The 19,825-nt window shown below is 36.0% G+C and overlaps 3 protein-coding genes and 1 non-coding gene across 5 annotated transcripts in view; all 4 read right to left on the bottom strand.

The window, feature by feature from the left end:
• Positions 1–527: 527 nt before the first annotated feature.
• On the bottom strand, positions 528–3,488 carry RpL7A (ribosomal protein L7A). The gene is made up of 7 exons (XM_066302929.1): positions 3,329–3,488; positions 2,757–2,871; positions 2,163–2,312; positions 1,947–2,010; positions 1,523–1,679; positions 1,113–1,188; positions 528–797 (listed from the first exon to the last, which is right to left on the bottom strand). The coding sequence occupies exons 1-7, from the start codon at positions 3,341–3,343 to the stop codon at positions 568–570; spliced, it is 807 nt and encodes a 268-aa protein (XP_066159026.1). The 5' UTR covers positions 3,344–3,488; the 3' UTR covers positions 528–567.
• LOC136338995 (small nucleolar RNA SNORD36) lies at positions 2,384–2,462 on the bottom strand. Its single transcript, XR_010732055.1, has one exon. It is a non-coding gene; the product is annotated as a small nucleolar RNA SNORD36 (small nucleolar RNA).
• Positions 3,489–3,930: 442 nt separating the features above from the next.
• On the bottom strand, positions 3,931–10,433 carry KLHL18 (Kelch like family member 18). Its single transcript, XM_066302928.1, has 11 exons — positions 10,078–10,433; positions 9,249–9,379; positions 9,012–9,152; positions 8,766–8,954; positions 8,537–8,707; positions 7,974–8,107; positions 7,636–7,858; positions 7,407–7,573; positions 6,736–6,847; positions 6,423–6,530; positions 3,931–5,880 (listed from the first exon to the last, which is right to left on the bottom strand). The coding sequence occupies exons 1-11, from the start codon at positions 10,270–10,272 to the stop codon at positions 5,670–5,672; spliced, it is 1,782 nt and encodes a 593-aa protein (XP_066159025.1). The 5' UTR covers positions 10,273–10,433; the 3' UTR covers positions 3,931–5,669.
• Positions 10,434–12,267: 1,834 nt separating this feature from the next.
• LOC136338692 (potassium channel subfamily K member 18-like) overlaps positions 12,268–19,825 on the bottom strand; it is an 84,855-nt gene continuing 77,297 nt past the window's right edge. For both annotated transcript variants that reach the window (XM_066281329.1, XM_066281330.1), the window contains exons 4-8: positions 13,949–14,125; positions 13,649–13,894; positions 13,021–13,203; positions 12,842–12,962; positions 12,268–12,785 (exon numbers count right to left, since the gene is read on the bottom strand). In XM_066281329.1, the coding sequence (XP_066137426.1) occupies positions 12,356–12,785; positions 12,842–12,962; positions 13,021–13,203; positions 13,649–13,894; positions 13,949–14,125 (1,157 nt within the window). In that variant the 3' untranslated portion in view covers positions 12,268–12,355. The remainder of the gene's footprint in view (positions 12,786–12,841; positions 12,963–13,020; positions 13,204–13,648; positions 13,895–13,948; positions 14,126–19,825) is intronic.

Genomic DNA, 19,825 nt, shown 5'->3' with positions numbered 1-19,825 from the left:
TGAGTGTTTATTCATGCAGGTATTTTTGATTTCTCTTCTGCATTAATTTAAATACGGGCCTGTTGAGAATAGTCAATTCCCCGCCGTCTTGCAGCGCAAGAGTTTATTCTGTCAATCAGCGAATCGCCATCTAATGACGAATTGTCCGTTTAAAAACCGGATGTTTACAGAACCATCTCTTGTTCGAAGACGTAATGACACCCTACAAAGGGCGCGGTTTTGATTATATCGTTATTTTCTGCTTGGGGCTCAAAGTTCTAAATTTCCAGGTGAGATTCTTTTTGCTGAAAATCCATTTAGTTAGCTTTTCTAGTATTGAACAGGGTGCCCCAAATGTTATAACTACGTCCACAGAAATCATTAGAAATTAATTCCACCTGCCATATTTATACGGGAAAAAAAGAACATTCACACGTTTCACGGATATGTTTAAAAACTGCGCGTTGCCCAAGGATCTAAAGGGACTTTTTTTTTATAGGGAACTAAATTTTATGCTTTGTGACGGCTAATAAATAAAACTCAGCTCGAACTTAAAACTTATTTATTACAAAAAAGGCTAATTACAAATTAACCTTGTTTTTGGGCCAATTCCTTCTGTTTGGCTCTTTCGATCTTGGCGATACGTGCTGCGGACTTTGATCCCAGCAAACCACCTCCCCAATGTCTACGGATCTCATCACCACGGTCGTTGAAGTTATTATTAACCGCTTCGACGATCTTGTTGAAGTTAGACCTGTCTCCTGAGTCGACCTGAGTCAAAGCTACGGCAGTGCAGGTTTTTCTCCTGACAAGAAGTCCTAAAAAAGAAGCAAAATCCACTGAAAATTGTAGTGGATGCGAAAAATACTGGAGTTTTTTCAAATTTACTTCAGACGTTTTGTATCGTCACATCTTTTCAGACGGGAAAAGAAGACAAAAATTAGATATTATCATCATGGAAAACGAATTTAAAGGAATAAAATAAAATTGAAACATTTTTTAGACTTTTTCCTGTTTTAAGGACATGTAGGTTGAAGATAAGTTACGATTCTCAGTACTAATCCCCCCCCTCAGTAACTAATATAAATGCAAGGTTGAACTACTTACTGAAAATTCTATCGATCTAAACTTACCTAAACGGGCCTTTCCCTTTACAATGCAGTAAGGCACACCCATTTTCCTACAGAGGGCTGGCAGGAACAAAACCAGCTATGTCAAAACAAAAATTTACTGATCACATCAAAATTTTTTTAGCAACTCTGAAACTTTGTACTTATTAAAACAAAGTCAGTGTCAATTCTCTTCAGTTTTTTGTCATTTTAAAATATGACTTCAGTTGAAGAAATTCTAAATCAGCATCATGTGTGAAAACTGAGTAACTTTTACACATTACAGTAACATTACACATGATCAAACGAGAATTTTAGACGAATATAAAATTGCCAAATGCCGTATTCGCATTCTAATTATCAACTAGAAATTACCACATGCTATTAAAAGAGACAAAACGTCATAATGAACGACACACATAACAAGATCCTACCTCAATAGGATCAACATCATGAGCAATGACTACCAACTGAGCTTTCTTCTGTTCTACAAGTTTGGTGACAGTGTTAGTGCCTGCCTTCAAGGTGTTTGGTTTCTTTGATGGAGCTTCCTCCTTTTTGGCCACTTTTGCTTCAGCTTTAGCTTTCAACCTAACGGAATAGAGGATCAATGCATATTAAAAGAAATTTGTAAATTTGATGTTTTTGGTTGGAGTTTACAGAAATTAACAGCAAAAGAGGCTTTGCCATATCCTGTAAAAGAAGTGTCAAAATTTAGAATGTTCAGTAATATTAATGCCATCCTAGAGCAATTTCAAGAATCATTTACTAATAAACTTTCAAAAAAATTATGACAACTTCAGGATCTGGAAAATTGTGAGAAACTGATCAATTTACCAAGAGTCTAGTAGAGCTTACCTATTTTTCTTCTGTAATGCAGTCTCAGGCCTGTACTTCTCTAAAACCTTGAACAATTGGGTCGCTGAAAAGTACAGTTAAATAGAACACATACATATACACATTAATTTGTAAAGTAACTAAGCATTATTGATAGTAACAAAAAAAAAGGTTTTTTCTGAATATTTTGATTCTTGATGCATAGAAAATTGAACTGAAGACTTACATTGTACTAACCTGTTTGCTTATCCAAAGTCTGGGTGAATTGATTGATTGGTGGAGGCACCTTCAACCTCTTCTGCAAAACTGCCTTTTGCCTCTGAATTCTGATGTATTTTGGCCATTTTACGAACCTGGACAGGTCACGAGGGGGCTGAACATCTTGGCCTAATTTTTAAATTTACACATAGTAGTTGACAATCACATGAAATAAATGGAGAAAATCAAAACTTATTAATGTTTATCAGAATTAAAAAGCTCGTATTTTTGGTAGTCAACACAAATGTCTGACACAAAAATTGGTATCATCATGATAAAACCTGTTCCTAATAATACTGAGCAGGGAACGGAGCTCACAAGAACAGAAGGGTAATAAATTGAAGAGCTAACTAATGTATGTATTTGTTCAGTTTCTATTAAAATAAAATAACCAAGGTGTTTGGTCAATTAAAAATATCTGCCTTAGTACAACTAAAAGTATGTGTTGAAGGTACCAAATACCACATGAAACACCTGCTCAAGTTAAATGCTAAAGAGGGAAATGCCTAATTTTGATGGCTTGCTATAGAGAGATAGCAAAGTAGAGTAGTGTATGGTTAGATTTATACTTACCAATCCCAAAATTCCTTGGCCTTTTCTCAAAAAGGGGGTTTACTTCCTTTTTAGCTTCAACTTTCTTAACAGCAAGAGGAGCTGCTGCTACCTTTTTCCCCACTTTCTTCTTGGGCTTAAAAAGAATAAAAACAATTAGTGCAACTCTTTTTATGGCTAATGGCACAGAATGGTCAAAACTTAAGCCTCAGTCTAACTATTGGTGGTAGTAAGGTTTTCTACAATATACCTTTCAGATAGCAAATACAGGATATCATCATTACAAGATCTTGTATCGTGGGAACCATAAGTGGTTAAAAAATTTGTAAACATAATCTTTGCATTTTATATTTCCAGTTTATTAATGAATATTTGGTTAAAAAATCAATGAAGAGTTACTAAAATATATTGGGAGTTATAAATTGTATAGGAGAATATTACTAAGCTTTGAAGAGAAACTTCAAAACCTGTGTTTAGAATCACGCATTTTGAAATTTCTAAAGAGTTTTGGGAAAACTTGACATGAAATTCGTATCTTTTTTAACAAAATTTGTAAGAAATCTTAATTGCAAATGGAAATATGGAATACTCACTTTCTTTTGCACCATTTTAAACTAGGAAATCTCTAAAGATGACCTAAATATTGTTAAAAATATCTTTGAATAACTCACAGACGATCTCTTGGCAAAGGATCGCTGTGGAAAAAGAACGTCAAACGTCCATATTGTTCCGCCATTTGTCACTTGCCTACTTGATATTTGATATCTGCTCGAACGGGGATTTCAAACATTGAATCTGCTCTTGTTGCTCCAAGTATGATTTTTTTTAGTTTTTGATATCATACTGGGTAAATATTGAGTGTCCCAAATTAAAGCATCAGGGCAGGTTAATATCGATTGATAGAAATTTACAGATGAGGTCTTTGATAGTTGCCGCGCTGTTCAGCGTACGTTTCTATTGTTTCAAAGGGAAACAAACACGGAATCTTTATATTTTTCAAGAATTCATATTACCGGATAACCGTAATCATCAATTGCAAACAATCAGATAATCGCAAAGTTTTAGAGGAAGGTATTGATGACGCAGGCAGCGTAAGGACCTGCTGAAAGTGGGTTACCCTGTCCAAAAATGAGTAAGTTTTCTCTATCTATGTATTCCACATCTTCACTAACTCACATTTAAAAACCAGCTCTGATTTTTGTTTATATTTTTTTATTATCAGTTTTATTCCATCACATCTCAATTTTATTACATTACATTTTCTAGCTATCTATAATCACCAATTGTAGTTATTGGAATAATCACATAGCAGACGTGCTTGTACAATTTCTATTTCTTGTGTTTTTTAAAATTGGTTCATATTTTGTAGCTATTTCTGCGTAAACGTTAACAATTCCAAGCTTCTATCTTTGCTACTTTACAAGTATTATTCAAGGAGCCGGACCTTTGTATGTAAAACTATACTGTATGTAATGTAATTTTGGGCTCAAAAACAATATTTATCAATAAGTTTAATTGTATAATACAATTATTATAAGTAATTTGCACTCACAGTTTAACTAGAATGGTTTTGTGAACAAAAGCTGAAGCATCTCACTCAACCCACAATGTGTAGAATTCTCAGAAGTGAAATTCATTTATTTCATTTAGAGCTCAGAAAAAATTTGATGTTATTTACCTCCGTGTCAGTCACAATCCTCGATTTTGTCCTTCATAAGTCGTGGTTTGAATCGTTTAAAAAGTTATTGTTTCCCTTCACAGGGAGTTTATTTAACAATCCATTCGAGTGTTACGAATCTAATGTATATAATTTAAATTCTGGAGGTGCCTACGAGAAGCGGAAGAAAACGTACAGGATAAAGAGTATAATTTTTAAAATGTTTGAGATAAAAAAAATGGCTTGTACTTGCCTGCCCTTGGTTTAAAAGACTTATAACAATAAATTTATATAATTTTTCCAACATCTTTCGATTCTCAAAAATGTTAAAATTATACTCGTGAGTGAGGGTTTTTAAGCTCTGCCATGGAAAAGCAAAACGTTTAATCTGACATACGTACTTTGAAAATTATATTCTCTAAACTATGAGAAATATTAAAAGATAAACGTTACCTCAAAAACTGTTGAAGGTAAGTATTAAGGTACCATATTTTATGTCACAGCAATTGTCTTAAAACCTCGTAGAGCCGGAGGGACATAATTTTAGAGCGGTTTGATTTATTGCAAAATGACTTCCATTCGTATCTTAACAAAATTTAACATGGATCAAATTTTTGACCATCTTTTGAGTTGAAACACTAAGAGTGAAACGTAAAAGCCATTTTGCCATAACTTAACTGTTTGGAAGAAAATACTATCAAAACTAAAAAAACTGCCATATTCCAAATGTCGATATATCGAAAACCGAAATAGGGTCGTTTAGAAGGAAAAAATCTCAAAAGTTTACAAGTAATAAAAAGCAACAATATATAAGGGAGTCTTGTTTAAAATAGCAAAGTTGAACCTTAATGAAGTTTTCTTATGCCACCCCGTATGTTTAAAACAATGTTTAATTTACATTTCTGTCTCCAATCTTTATATTTTTGTATTTAATCATTCTTCCATCTCTATAAAGTTTTAGGACGTTTCCTATCGCATAAAATCGGCGATACACTGCATAGATAATATGGAAGTTCTCTTATTAAAAAAAAAAGTTGTTTTTTACTAATAGATTCATGAAGAGGGCCTCTCTTTAGAATGCAGAATTCTCATATTGTAATTACCTACTTGAAGTTAGATGATATGGCAGTTTAAATTGAACAATTTGATAAGTGCTTTTGAGCAACCATAAAATCCCTAAGTTTTCTGTTTTTATATACTCCTTCTTCATCTTTTTGCTAAATTTCTATATCCACGAATCTGAGTTTTTTCAAAGCACAATAAATACATTATACTTTTTAAGGAACTGAAATTACCCCCAACCCTACGCCCCCTTCGTGGGCAATCATAACAGGGGCGTATTCCCACACATCCCGGTTAGGGTCATATACTTCCACGGAATTTAGGTTTGAAATACCATCATAACCACCAACGGCCCATAATTTACCCATGTTTGCAGTTAGAGCCACACGACTGCGCTGTGCATTCATTGGAGCAACGTAGGTCCACCTAAATAAAAGAAACATTTTATTTTCATGTGCTGAATACCATGCAAATGCCGAATTTATTCCAGTTAAAGTTACCACACTGTATATCAATTGCTACGGTTTTTACTAGGTTTTAAATTGTCAAAGTGAGAAGATCAGTTAAATCATACAAAAGTAACCAAAAAAAAGAGAAATTTAATGGCATATTAAAATTTTAAAATGGTATTGCAAAATATCATTCAGTTCACAAGGGATTGAGAAAAATATTAAAGTCTGCAGAAACCAATTTTTCCAAGATAAATAAAAAAAATGGCAGTTTTTGGAGGTAAGATGTTCTATGTCCAAAGCAGTCAGGATGTAAGTGTCAAACACACTACTCAACTTGGAAGCATGATTTTTTAACCCCAGTCAACAGTTAAAGTATACGAATTATATCCTTTTGTTTGTTATAAGTTTCTTAAAAATTGAATAATAGACGTGAACTGAAATTAGTTTCAAAATATTTCCGTATTAACATATAAGGACTAGAATTACATAATTTAGAATACACCTTTATATACATACTTGTTCGCCCTGGGACAGTACATTTCGACGGTTTGCAAAAATGAACTACCATCGTATCCTCCACAAGCATAGAGTTTTCCGCCCAGCATAGCAACTCCCAACCGACACCTTCAAAAAAATCATAAAATGGCTCTGTATTATATTCATAACATAATAAACTATGTAACGTGCACCTAATAGTATTTCTATTATAGCTTTATTAGAAAGAATATTATCGGGTACAATTAGCATGCGACAAGAACATTTGTATGCAAGTGCAGTGATAGTGCCATAGAGCGAATTGATAAATTTTCACATAACAGTTGAACCTTGCCTTTTCGTCAGCATCGGTGGGGCTTCGATCCAAGTATTTGAGGCTGGATTATACCGTTCAACAGAATCAAAGATTGATAGTCCATCATGCCCACCTAATGCATAAATATGCCCTGAAACGACCAACAAGTTCTAAAATATGTATTTGCACAACTTCTATTAAATAAAATGAAGATCAACAAAGTTAAATTTTTATAAGAAGAAATAAATATATATAAAGTTCCTATAATCGTGCCAAAAGATACGTGAATATAACAGATAATTCACCATATTATCAGGAAACCTTAATAAAAAAACTATTTTAATCAAGTTAATAAAACCCCATTGCACAAAATGAATTGAGAACTTATATTACTCGGACTTAACTCTAGATAAATAACCTTTAAATTTGTTCCAATCTCAACAAAGTAGTTTCAAATTCTTCGAAAACTGTTCATTACAACTTTTGATATATATTGCGTTGTTAAAATAAGATTAACTTAAAAATAGATGTTTTTACACTTTGTGTATCTCTGCATAAACTAGATCTTGTACGTCATATATTATCAGAGTCGAGACGTAAATATCTAACTAGTATATTATTATCGCACGGAAAAATGAAAACGAGCGTTTAAATCCACTTCATAGAAACTGAAAATTAATTTTATGATACACAATACATTACGGACAAACCTTGACATGCAATAACAGCGCCTGCGCTTCTTGATTTATTCATCGGTGCCAATGAACACCAAGAGTTTGTACTAGGATGATACCTTTCTACAGAATTTAATGATGTCACGCCATCGTATCCACCACAAACATATATTATATCACCCAAAGCTGTGGCGCCTAACGCACTGCAAAATAAACATCACAAAAGTGAAGTTTTCGAGACCCATTAACGTGCTTCTATTCACACCTTCTCTTACAGATCATAGGAGTTACCATGCTCCATTTTTTCAGAATCGCATCATACACTTCAACACTAGACAGTCGATCTCTTCCATTATAACCACCAAATGCATATAGTTTATGTTTTATCACAGCAACGCCTAATCGAGATCGCATCATTGACATGGGAGGTGCTATATTCCATTTTTCAGTTTTGGGATCATAATATTCTACAGTGGATAGTGAATCACCTATAGGAAGAATATCGATTTGTTACGATAAACATTTAATTGCTACCGAAAATACCACAAATGTATTAATGACAAACAAACAAACAAACACCTCGAAATAAACATTAAAACCAACCATGTCTATTTAGCCCTCCAACAACAAAAATATATCCTTTCACATCACAGACACGTGGCTCAGTACGAAAACTCTGAATAAGAGCTCTCCTTTCAGGGATAAGGTGGAATGTTAAAGCTTCATCTACCAAATCTCTAAAACAATAATTGCAATAACGCTTTATAAAAGTTTTTAACGAGTTCAAAGTTGTAAAAAGGCCTTAATAAAAATATTCCTGGTAGCAAATTCACGTTTGTACATATAGATATAATATATAAATTTATATACATATATAATGTATATCGTCATTTCATTGCTACATGAAATGTTTTAATTACATTTTAACATATTTGCTAATCTGAACTAACCAATGCTGTAGGTAGAATTCCTATTTACAATATTTATTGATGATGCGATGTGTATTACATTATATTCACATTAACAGAAGACATGACCGCTCTGTGACAGTTCATTACACTTCTCGTAAAAAGCAACGAAAAATAAAGCATGTGACGTCACACTGGTACCTGGGATTAACCAAGTTCAGTCAATAAACACAAAATGATAATGGCAAATTGACTTACCTGCATTGAATGGAGTACCTAATGTGTTCCTCATTTTTAACTCTATCTGTAATATATAAAGGCGACAAAAGCGGTAATCGCACTAACGATAGAAGTTCTGGTAGGTGTTCTTTTCTCTTATCTATGTCGTACTTCAACCACCGCATGCAGGCTTCAAAAACTTGTTCCTCACTTAAGATTCAAAATCAAATTTAGGTCACAAGTTTTCCCAAATGTTAACACGACATACTTATCGACTCTGAGATCATTTTTCATTAACAAATCTTTGATTTCGTTAACGGGAAGGTTTAAATATTCTTCGTTTTGAGATACTTCATGAAAGTACCATTCTATGTACTTTTCAGCAGAGTCTGCTAAGGTGGATGATCCGAGAGATTCGGCGAAATGTCGAAACCCTAAAGCGTTTTGCGGGTGGATTCTAGAAAACCAATTATTGTAGGTGCAATAAATCCTTTCAGCACTATAATTTAAATACCTTTGCAATAAGTAATTGGCACAAGCATCTCTAACTTTATTTAGTTGAAGATATGAAGCGCCAATCATAATACTTTGAACGTTGTTTTTGTCTAATACTACTTTTCCAGTATAAGCAAAATTGACCAAAGCTTCGAGGGCTCTAAAAAAGTAGCATTTTTGCTAAACCCAAACTTGATTACAACTCCATTAGTGGTATTTTCAATTGTGTTTGTAGTAACTAGTAATGTAATCTTACGTCGCATCAATGCATTTGATTTCAATTTCCTTATTCCTTGATTCAACCATATCATTCATAAACATTGCATGAAAATAGGGTATTGCTGATGCCAGGACAATTTTATGAGCGCTAAACTGTTGTCCCTCGACCTGATTGAATGAATAAAGTCACTTTACATTAAATCAATGTAGACTTAAGTTTTTAATTCATAATTCAATTAGATTGTGGCTAAATCCTGTTAAAAAGTAGATTTTGATCTGGCATATTGTACTATACTGTTGCATTATAGTTTTCTGACTTTCTCACAAAACCTCTATGGTCCACAATTAACTCTGTGCTGGTTACCATAGAACATTAAACAGTTAGAACATTACTGATTTTTGAGACACCCACAGATATAGTAATTTTAGTAATGAACTAGAAAAAGTGTCAGCCTTGAGATTAGAGTGCTGAGACATATTGGTGTTCATGCCCAAGGTATTACAAGATATTTTGAAGCAATTTTAAGATGTTTCAAGATATTTTTGATGATTTATCAGCTTGGTTTTTCAACTTAATTCACTCACACTTTTTATATAATTTACAACTCCAAACTTACAAGTTAATCATAACTGGAGAGTTAAAACAAAGGTAGTTACCTGAATTGTAAATCTAAAACATCAACACATAAAGACGGTGTCACACCTTGTTTACAAGAAAATTGAAAATAGGTTTTCAAGGTATACTGGGTGTTATATAAGAAGTTCTACAAGTATCATTATATTGAGTTAAAATTGGTGCTCATTTGATGGTTTAGTAAAAGAGCAGGTTTTTTCTTATCCTGCAAATTTTCAAATTGCTAACATACCTTTAAAACAACATCACACAATTTTCCCTGTCTTCGTATATCGGCCATCAAAGGGAAAGCAGATGGAAATAGGTCATTTTGTTGGAAAATCAGATTTTCACTATTCATTTCCAATAGATTTCTTGGCGCTGATACACCCTCACTCAAATCGCATTCGGTGTCGCTATGAATGTCGTATCGCAAATTCCAATCCATTATACCAATTAATAAGATTTCGATACAGAGTTCTTTTAAAATTTGATGGCTTGATAAGATTGTTTAAATTTAATTATCAAAATAAAAAGTTAAAAATGCTACACCACCCACCCGTATCACCAGATTTGACAGAAAATAATAAGGTTATGTGAGCAAATGGCAACATTCACGGCGACTGACGTTTAATCGGCAGTGAAGCAGAAAGGCAACACGGCGCGCAGCTTCACTACCGCTCATATACTGCATTCGTTTTTGCGCTCGCAAAGGGGAATCGTGTGAAAAACTACAATTGTGCTAGTTTTTTTGGAATTAATTGAGTGCTCTTCTTACTTTTCGGTACAAATTCATTATGTACTAACTCAGTTTACAAATTTACAAACGCGGACACAGCTTCTGCGTTGCGAGATTAGAAGAAAGGAAGAAAGCCATTTTTTGAGGGTGGCGACCCTGGAGATAAAAAAATCTTATGGGCAAGACGGTACTTGAGTCCGTACTACCAGCCTGTGTGGGGTTTCATTCACTATTCACTCATTAAAAATCCTTTGTTCGCAGAGGATTTCGAACCCGTGCCCGGAAACCTCGATCGCGCTTTTGGGCCGCTTTTTGGTTTTGGTATTAGGTAACAAAGTTAAGCGGTTTATTGCTTTCTACTCTGCTATCGCTCTAAGCCTTTGTTGGTGTGCCTCTTTGGGGGGATGATTGATATCGCCTCGCCGATCTTTGGCTTGAACTACCCCGCCGACGGGGGGTTCTTCCGCCCTCTTCTGTCCTTCCGGACGCTTCTTTCTTCGTCGGCTGCCTCCTTGGTGGTTGCTGGTTTGCAATAATGGATCCGAAGTTCTAGAATAGCTATCTGGCCTTCTACTTTCAATCGTTGCAGGGGATACCTTTTTTATCTTTTATTTCTCAAGTCTTTTGACTCATTTGGTCGTGTATGGATAGTTCCCCTTTATCATCCGTTATCCAGCAACTAATCTCTTGGTCTCTTATACTGTATGACATTTTCCGGAGTGTAGTTCGCTGTCCTCCCGATCAGCTCGTCTGGATGTTCTTCCGTTGCTTGGAAAGTCTTGATTTCATGCTCTTTGATGACATTCATCATTGATTATGTAATTGAGATCTCTCTTTATCATTTCACTGCCAACGGTCCGAGGCGCACCCAGAGCCGTTCTCAGAGTAATGTTTTCCGCCGTGTGAAGACTCTGTCTGATACTATAAGGCTGGCCATGGGAGTATCATAAGGGTACGTCGTACTCTTGACCCTCTTGTAACATACACTTAAAACGAACTATATAGATTACATTAAATACAAAACAGTTCGTACGGAGCATCAGCAGTGATTATTAATGATAGAAAGTTTGGAACGCTTTTGACCAATTTTGTTATGAAAAATGCTTCGTCAAAATTAAATTATTTTGCGAAATGAAAATTAAATAGCAATGGCGAATTCGAATTACCAAAGCAAAGCAATGCTGTAGAGTCTCTCTTCTCCGACGGCCTGTGCTAAATACTTACTATGTACGATTTTTTTTACTGTGTTTTAGAATATATCGGAATACTTCTTTAATATTTTAATATTGAAGTGCAGAAAAGCGTTGAGTTGGACTTTTAAGCTCCTACAACTGTGCTGCTGATCCTCATGAAATGATATAGATTTAAAAAATTTTCGTGTACAAATCTTGGAAAAAACGATTTAAAATATTTATCTTTATATTTTAAAATGTATGGATTTCTTCTGTATTTTTACTGAATTTTATTTGGTTGTTTCTCACCTCTGCGATATTTTTGATTAAGTTCGTTTTGACACAAGAGGAAATCGGATAATTTTTGGTAATACTTCATGTTCAGGGTTATAATTTAATTTCTTTATTAATTTTCATACAAAAAGTTTTTGTATGAAGGAGGCAAAGTGTCAAATTGCCAAGGATGCTAACGTCCATCTACGTATGTCGATAGGTAACGCGTTAGATGAGCTGAAATAAAACAATATCTGCATAAAATTGTTTAAAAATGGATTTATTTATTTATTATTGTTATTATTGAAACGCAGGAAATCACAGTACAAAAAGGAGAAACGTGACAGCTACTCCTTGCCGAAGCCTAAGCTGTTGGCTAGTTGCCTGCATTTTATTGTCAACTCTTCTTGTACCAAACTGAAACACATTGCCAATATGACCAATCCTAAGAAGATATAGAGACAACAGGCGAACACGTGTAACTGACCCCCAAATTCATTTTGGTGGATAGTCGGTAGCTTATCTCCAACTCCTATAGTGGAGAGAGCGAGAAAACAAAAATAAATGGCGTCCAAAAACGTCCAAGTATCCATATTGGCAAAACACGCAGCCCCGAGGCCTATGTAGGAAAAAAATAGAAACACTACTAGGAAAATAGGCACTGATGGTAGGTTGGATGGTGTTGCTTCTTCTCCTGAGTGAGGTGTGCCCCCATTTTTGTCAGGCGGTCCCCAGATCAAGGGTATGCGTGATGGTGTGTCATGCGGGAGGCACTGTCTGTAAAAAGATATGCACATATCTTTACTTGACAAGTTAATTTTAGGTAGTTCTACCCTTGGCCATTTTCATCATTTTCTTCAACCTCCTCCAATTCTATATCAGTGGATATGCCAACTATAGAAGAATTTCTCAATGGGCTTCCATGGCTGTGACAGTGAGTGGGACAGTTGGGATCTGCAACATAAAATATCCTGTAGATTCATCTGCTCTTCCGTATCTGCGCTGCATTTACCTGCGAGAATTTGGCGTACAGGTGCCTGCCTGCATCGTCCTCTACTATGACTAGCCCTGACCGTAGCCAAAATAACCCGTTTAGGGACTTCTTGCCGATTTACATAGTGGTTAATATGATTGGTTTGAAAGGTGACATGATTCGGGGTGGAATGGGTTGTGGTCAACTGTATGGATGCTGTATCTACACGTAAGAAACCGAAAATGTGGTTAACATATAGTCCTAAATTTTTGGTGTTAAGAGATAATCCAATGTAATATTCAGAGGAAGATATAAAAAGGAACTATTTCTGCTGTATTGAGGATTAGAATAATAATTGTAGAATTCTATTGTGGGAGGAAACTTTTAATTGAGTCGAAACTTCTCAGGAAACGTAAGAGAAAGCAATATGGTGTTGTTTTTAAAATATGCTAGCATTCATCTAACAATGCGGAAAAAAAGACTTTTTGATTCGTTTCATACAAAAAAATCTCCTTTATTTTAGGCTTTTATAGAATATAGCTAGGCGCCACATCACCTTCGTCTACCTCATAAGAAGTACTAAATAATAATAAAAACTGTTGGTGAACTCTGTAACATAATAAAAAAATCTATTTCTGTTTTTCTGTCGAGTTTTCATTGAACTTACCTTCCTTACTCTTACAATAATAATTCTTCGTAGGCGAGCTTGGTGCCTTATGGTAACCTACCGAAGGGCACGTGAAGGGTTCCTCATTCTTATGACAGCACAACTTCGAATATCCTCTTCTCACACCATAAGCTAAGACACTGCCCAGCTCTGACAAGAGGACTAACATTAGTGGCACTCCTATGATTGCATATATAATCGCAATAATCTTTCCCAAGGCTGTTTTTGGAGATAGCCTTCCATAACCTAGCGACGGAAATTACTCAGAAGATGATCATAATTTTATTGAAGATTAATTACCAACTGTCGTCAGGAGAGTCACTGTATAAAGTAGCGATCCCCCAAATGTCCATTTTGGTCCGGCTAAATTGAAATTTTCATCGTTTTTGGCAGTCTCCACTACAGATCTCTCGAACTTCTTCAGTTGCTCCGTTACCAGTCTGGTCCAGTTTTTCTCATACAGCACATTAAGTCGCTCTAAAACAGAAGAACTCAGGTCATTGTAAAATCAATACCAGATTATTTCGCTGAAAGTTCGTAGTTTCAAGTTTACAGTCTCGAACCCATCTTGTTGCCCAGATATAGCAAAACATAATTTAACTGCCCTAGATTTGTACCGATCTCTAATGCAAGAAAGCAACTTCTCTAGGCGTTCAGAGCGACTCTATCAGGGTTTCCGGTCCATTAGGTCTTAAGATTATTCCAAAGATAGAAGTCCAGTTAAAATTGCATTAGCGGTATATTACCACCTATCACCAAATGCAGAAAAGTTCTATTTTCTTTGAGTTTTGGAGTTTGTTAAGGAATTATCCTAATTAAATCTTAAATTCATTATATAGGTAATTGCGAACTTAAATAATGGTTGATTTGAAGATAGGGGCTCTAATAGCGTTTAGGGTGGCGATTAAAATCTCATAACGGAATTGATCAAAATTGTGCTCATAACTCAACCGAATATGATACGCATTGTTTCGGCAATATTCAATTTGATGAAATGTGATTTTCTGCTTAGCTTGAGAGTTTTTTTATAACGAATTCTGTCTAAAACTGAAAAACACACGTATATAACACACTCGTGCTGCAAAATATTTGTACTTCGCAAGCAGCCAAATATGAAAGAAAATTATTATCGCTAGGTAAATTTGGATTAGTAACTAAAAACGATGTTCATAAGATCAATAGATGTCTGCATTCTGAAATTAGATATGTGCCTAGAAAGTATATAGTTGCAATTCCCACACTATGACACAATTGAAAGTCGATCGAACCACTTACGTTGAGACACCCTATACACATAGTATAATTTTATGCGTTTACAACAATCGGCCCTGATAATTTATGAAGTAAAAACATCTAAACTTGTGAGATTTACTTTATACATACAGATGAGTCTTAGGTAATCGACGTCGTTACGTAACTTGCCAGTAAGTTTAGAAAAATGGCGTAATAGGCATTTCTTTTTGCCATTTAGCTATAGAGACGTACAATGAGCGGCAATTAAGTGGAACAAATCCCGTTAAAAAACAGGAGTTCGTTTCTTGGAAAAACGCTCGGACCCGTCGATTTTGACTTTTTCTTGCGGTTTTTTTAATTGTAAATTATGTATACAGGGTGACCAAAAAAAGTTACGACCACCAATTCAATTTTTTTCTAATGGAAACGCCAATTTTTTATTTTATTTTTGAGTTCCTCTTCAAATTTTATGCATGTTCCGTTTTAAAATGTATTTATACAGGGTAACTCAAAAAATGCTCTGATTAAAAAATAGGCGTTTCCATTTAAAAAAATGAAGTCGGTGGTCGTACCTTTTTTTGGGTCACCCTGTATGCATAAATTTACCATTAGAAAAACCGCAAGAAAACATAAAAATCGACGGGTCCGGGTGTTTTTCCAAAAAACAAACACCCGATTTTTAATTGGATTTGTTACACTTAATTGCCGCTCACTGTATATTAGAAACTGTTGGGGTATGACGTGCTGTATTTTATGGTGACATACTAAAATATGCAAGTGTTGCACATGTATAATGCTCGCGTAATTTCGACAATAAATAGATATCAGAGAGACAGGCCCATTCCACAGGGTGTCACAAATCGGATTTAACAATGGAGCTTTTACTCCACTCGAAATTCGAGTTTTTTTAAGTTAATTTTAAAGGAGAGCAATTGCTGAACTTCTTTTTTGCACTTCTAGACGCTCTCGATGTAATTTATGTAAATTTTAATTACCACCGATTCTCACACATCTGGCATATCATTATTCGTTTTGTTAATATTCTTATAGGAAAAAAGTTCAGCGGTTCGCTTGAGAGGTTGGAGCAAAGAGGTCGAAGAAATCGAGAAAATCTATTCCACTAAATATTAATGTGATTTATTTTAGGAAATAATAGGATGTAAAAATAAATCGATTCCTCTTTCATGTTATCATCCTTTGTTACAACGTTTACGTAAGCATATCTCAAACTAGCCCCACTACCTGCGTCACTGGTGGGAAGAAAAAACCGGAAAGCTGCAGCACGTAAACAGTATTCCCAGGAACTAAACCAGCATTATCAATACTACCTTGCTCATTGGATCTACTGTACCGTGCTGCTAATTTGGCCGGAGATCAATATACATATGCAGCGCGTAAAGTACAACTTGTGTTACGAGCACCACGTGTGCCTTACAAATTAGCGGAGTGAAGTTAAGAAAAATATGGCGAAATTTCCCATTACATGTTCCTTTGCAGCGGATAATCGTCTATCAAAGAGTAGTTTCCATGAGAATTACTTGTCTCCATCATATTACCACAAACACAGGAAGCCCAATTAAAGTTGAATCTCAAAGAAGCCTAAATTCAAACGTTTCCTCTAGGGAAATTAATTTTGTATGCTGGAGGTGCATGCACTGTTTTAGTTAACGGTTCCATAGTTTTCTTTTCAAAGTCTTTATGCTCTATAGTTTATAGATAAATAAGTGGAATGAAAATCTCAAGATGTTCAGAGGGCGCCGAATTTCCCATAGGAGCGTATTTTAATTTGCACCGGTTGAGAGGCAAAATGGAAGAATCAACGTTTGAGACCGTATTTCGTTTAGACAATCAAATTTCGACTGGATAAAACAAAGTTCAAACTTCTCACGATATCCGAAGAAAAAGTGATCTTAAATACGTATTTTCCAATTTTGCAAAAATCTCTCATGGAAAGTCTCCCGTGGATCCAAACTTGCCGGTGGCACAGGCGGTGGCATTTCGAATGAAAAAGTTAAATCGTCGTTCAGATGTTCAATTTGAGACGTCAATTTACTTGTGCGAATATTGGTTCGTTCGTTTTTACCTGTGGGGAATCGAAATTCGATATAAAATCATCTTGAATCCGTTGATAAAGAAGAACTTTTTTTGCGCCAATTGTTACTCTCCATCCTTCTTTCGGATCTCGTAAATCCGCCCTTCGCTGGAGCAACAACAGCCGTTTGGTAATGAAGTCTCCGATTTTTACCGCAGGACACAGTGAGCGACATCGGTTAATTCGAAATATTTTTCGGGTAATTCATTTTTAAAAACGAAGCTTAAAATACCATCATCCAAAGCCATTGTCGGGTAGTTGACTCGCAATAAAGGCAAACACGTAAAACTTTTCAAACACTGTTAACGTGAAATAAAATAGGAATTTAATATGATTATCCTGTACGACATGTGTGTATTTATTGCATACGCCCTAAAAAATTATTGCTCACTAATCCACTCAATATCACGTGGCAATATCGATGCAAATGCTAATATACAATTGTTAGGACATAAATTGGCTTTTTTTGATTACGTTTCAAATTTGGCCATTTCGGTGCTGATAGTAAAAGGGAAGTTTGAACAATCCGCACTTTTTTAATTTAATCGTATTTATACGCGATGCTTATTAGAAAAAAAACTACCTCGCAGTAAATATAGCGTTTTAACAATTATTTACAATTGCCAGTAGGCTCCTCGTGTGGTATATGACGAGTAGTCCCAGGTTTCCTTTTTGTCGCGTTCATAGCACGTTCGTGTGTCCCACCGGCCAAAAGTTTGGGTGCGATTAAAAGAAAATATTTTTTTCCATTGAACGCCCTGTGATTCCGTGAATGTTCTCCACTTAAACGCTCTCACCACGCGAAAATGGCCGAGAAGTTAGGTTACAATCAGTGGTTTTGGCCAAAACTGGAGAAAAAAAAAGAAACATCTGAATAATTAATTAAACTTTATTTTCATAAAAAAAAACCGACCATTGACTTTTAAAAAGAACCTTTCTTCCTATTTCCATAACAATTTCCACCGGTTTATTTAAAGTTTCCCGTTGCATCGATGTCCAGGCACTTTCCAATTCCTCCCACAGTCCGGCCGCCCAAGAAGGACACGAAGTTCGAGTCTTCCGATCTAATTCTCCGCATAAAAACTCGTTGACTTCGGGCAGGCCAAATCGTCTGCTCCGCCGTTCAAGCATTCTCTTCGTCTTCCGAGTGGGTTCGACAGAGACGAGAAGTGCGCTTGGGCTCATTGTCTCGCTGAAGTACGAACCCACGCCCGATAAGTTGACACCCCGATGGCAAGGCATTGTCGATACGGATTTTCTCGTATTCCTCCTCCTTCATAAATCCATCAATTTCGACGAAATCGCCGACAGCGTTGTCAGAGAAACGTCCCCGTACTGTGATGAAATTTTCCCCCATGGTTTGCGGTTGGTACCAAACACTGCGGAGTCATTTTCTCCGAAGATATTCTTCTGACGGAAATTCTCCGACGATTTTCGATTCGTACATCCAGAGCACCTTTGCCCGTTGATCAATAGTCCAATTTCGATGCTCACGGGCCCGTTGAAGGCGTTTATGTTTATTTGCCAACCTCAACAACGGTTTCTTCACAGCAATGCACCCCTTTAATCCCCATTGTTTCACGCTCCTTTTTAACTGATGCTTGCAATACAGGGTGTATCCGGGTACTCTTCATAGTTGCTCGGTTTTCTGGTGCTGTTAATCATCTATCTTTTTTTTTTTTGCTGGTGACAAAAATATGAGCATCCTCTTGCGAGGTGATCACTCTTGGCCGTCCGCTGCGACGGCCGATCGCGAAAACTCCCCTGTGATTGAATCGATTAACGGTTGGTTGTACTCCTTTGAGAGGAACTTTTACTTTTTTAGCAATTTGCCGATATGAAAGTCCTTCGCCGTGTAAAGTGATTATTGCACTTTACTTTTCAGTACCAATTTCAATCCTTTTTGCCATTTTAAGTTCTTTAAACAGGTGGATTGTTAAAGGATTTGGCCACGAATTATCCGGAAAGGATTCGACGTGTTCTGCACTTGAGCACACGTGGCAGTAATTTCAAATGTTCTTTCAGATCTCTTTTAGGTGTAAACAACCACAATTAATTCGAACGTGGATCGTGAAAATCGCAGATGAGCGGTAAATCCCTCATTTCCGATAAGCGACGAAAGACCTTTTTTGCTCTTGGCATTCCGGTCCCAATAGTCACGAAGCACCGAGTGGATTTTTTGTCTGTTTCTCACCTTAAACGTGAAACATCAGCGAAAAATGGGTGAACAGCCAAATTCAGTAACCGGTAAACACAACTGATAAATGATTATTCATGATTAGCCAAGTGTATCCAAACTTTTGGCCGGAGGTTTACACACGGAAGTCTTATGGGATTCCACCTAACACGCCCGTTACAAAGTTGAAAGAGGGAGCCGATGATAAACCTGGTAACATTGTTGCCCATTGGAGAACTTACTTGATGTGCCGACGTTCAATAGGTGCATAAATTTAAGTTTTAGGTGAATTTTACACTAGGGCGGGCTTCCGCGTAATCCCGACTCTGAACGCATACATACGTTGTCGGTTGGTACCGCAAGACACTCGGTGCTAGCGGTTGCGGGTACCATCGTAAAAACGCAGGCACCTTCCATTTTTGAGCCTTTTTACCTGCAAATAAAATTTGACGAAACGACCCCGAAATCTCGAATAATATGCCAGGCATCTTTCTCATACAAATCAGAACGACGGAAGCAGTTATGTAAATCATCTCTTAGAAAAAGTTGAAAAAATGACGATGGAATATTACGGAAGAGATGCGGAGTTTAAGATGCGTTCCCGGCGAAAGCGATTTAGGGATCTCGATAAGCAGTGGCGTACCTTCAAAGAAAATAGAGACGCTGCCAGCATTGT

The sequence above is a fragment of the Euwallacea fornicatus genome, chromosome 4, assembly GCF_040115645.1.
Source record: "Euwallacea fornicatus isolate EFF26 chromosome 4, ASM4011564v1, whole genome shotgun sequence".
Lineage (NCBI taxonomy): Eukaryota > Metazoa > Arthropoda > Insecta > Coleoptera > Curculionidae > Euwallacea > Euwallacea fornicatus.
The sequence above is the reverse complement of the archived record's forward strand: the minus strand, read 5'-3'. Positions and strand labels throughout refer to the sequence as shown.

Excerpts from the sequence above, each read along its gene's own strand:
- RpL7A (XM_066302929.1), bottom strand. Across the intron at positions 2,313-2,756 it reads GCCAAGGAATTTTGGGATTG|GCCAAGATGTTCAGCCCCCT; the intron begins GTAAGTATAAAT and ends TTTAAAAATTAG. Across the intron at positions 2,011-2,162 it reads GACTTTGGATAAGCAAACAG|CGACCCAATTGTTCAAGGTT; the intron begins GTTAGTACAATG and ends TGTACTTTTCAG.
- KLHL18 (XM_066302928.1), bottom strand. The coding sequence starts at position 10,272 with ATGGATTGGAATTTGCGATACGACATTCATAGCGACACCGAATGCGAT. Across the intron at positions 7,859-7,973 it reads TGGAGGGCTAAATAGACATG|GTGATTCACTATCCACTGTA; the intron begins GTTGGTTTTAAT and ends TTCTTCCTATAG. Across the intron at positions 5,881-6,422 it reads TACTGTCCCAGGGCGAACAA|GTGGACCTACGTTGCTCCAA; the intron begins GTATGTATATAA and ends TCTTTTATTTAG.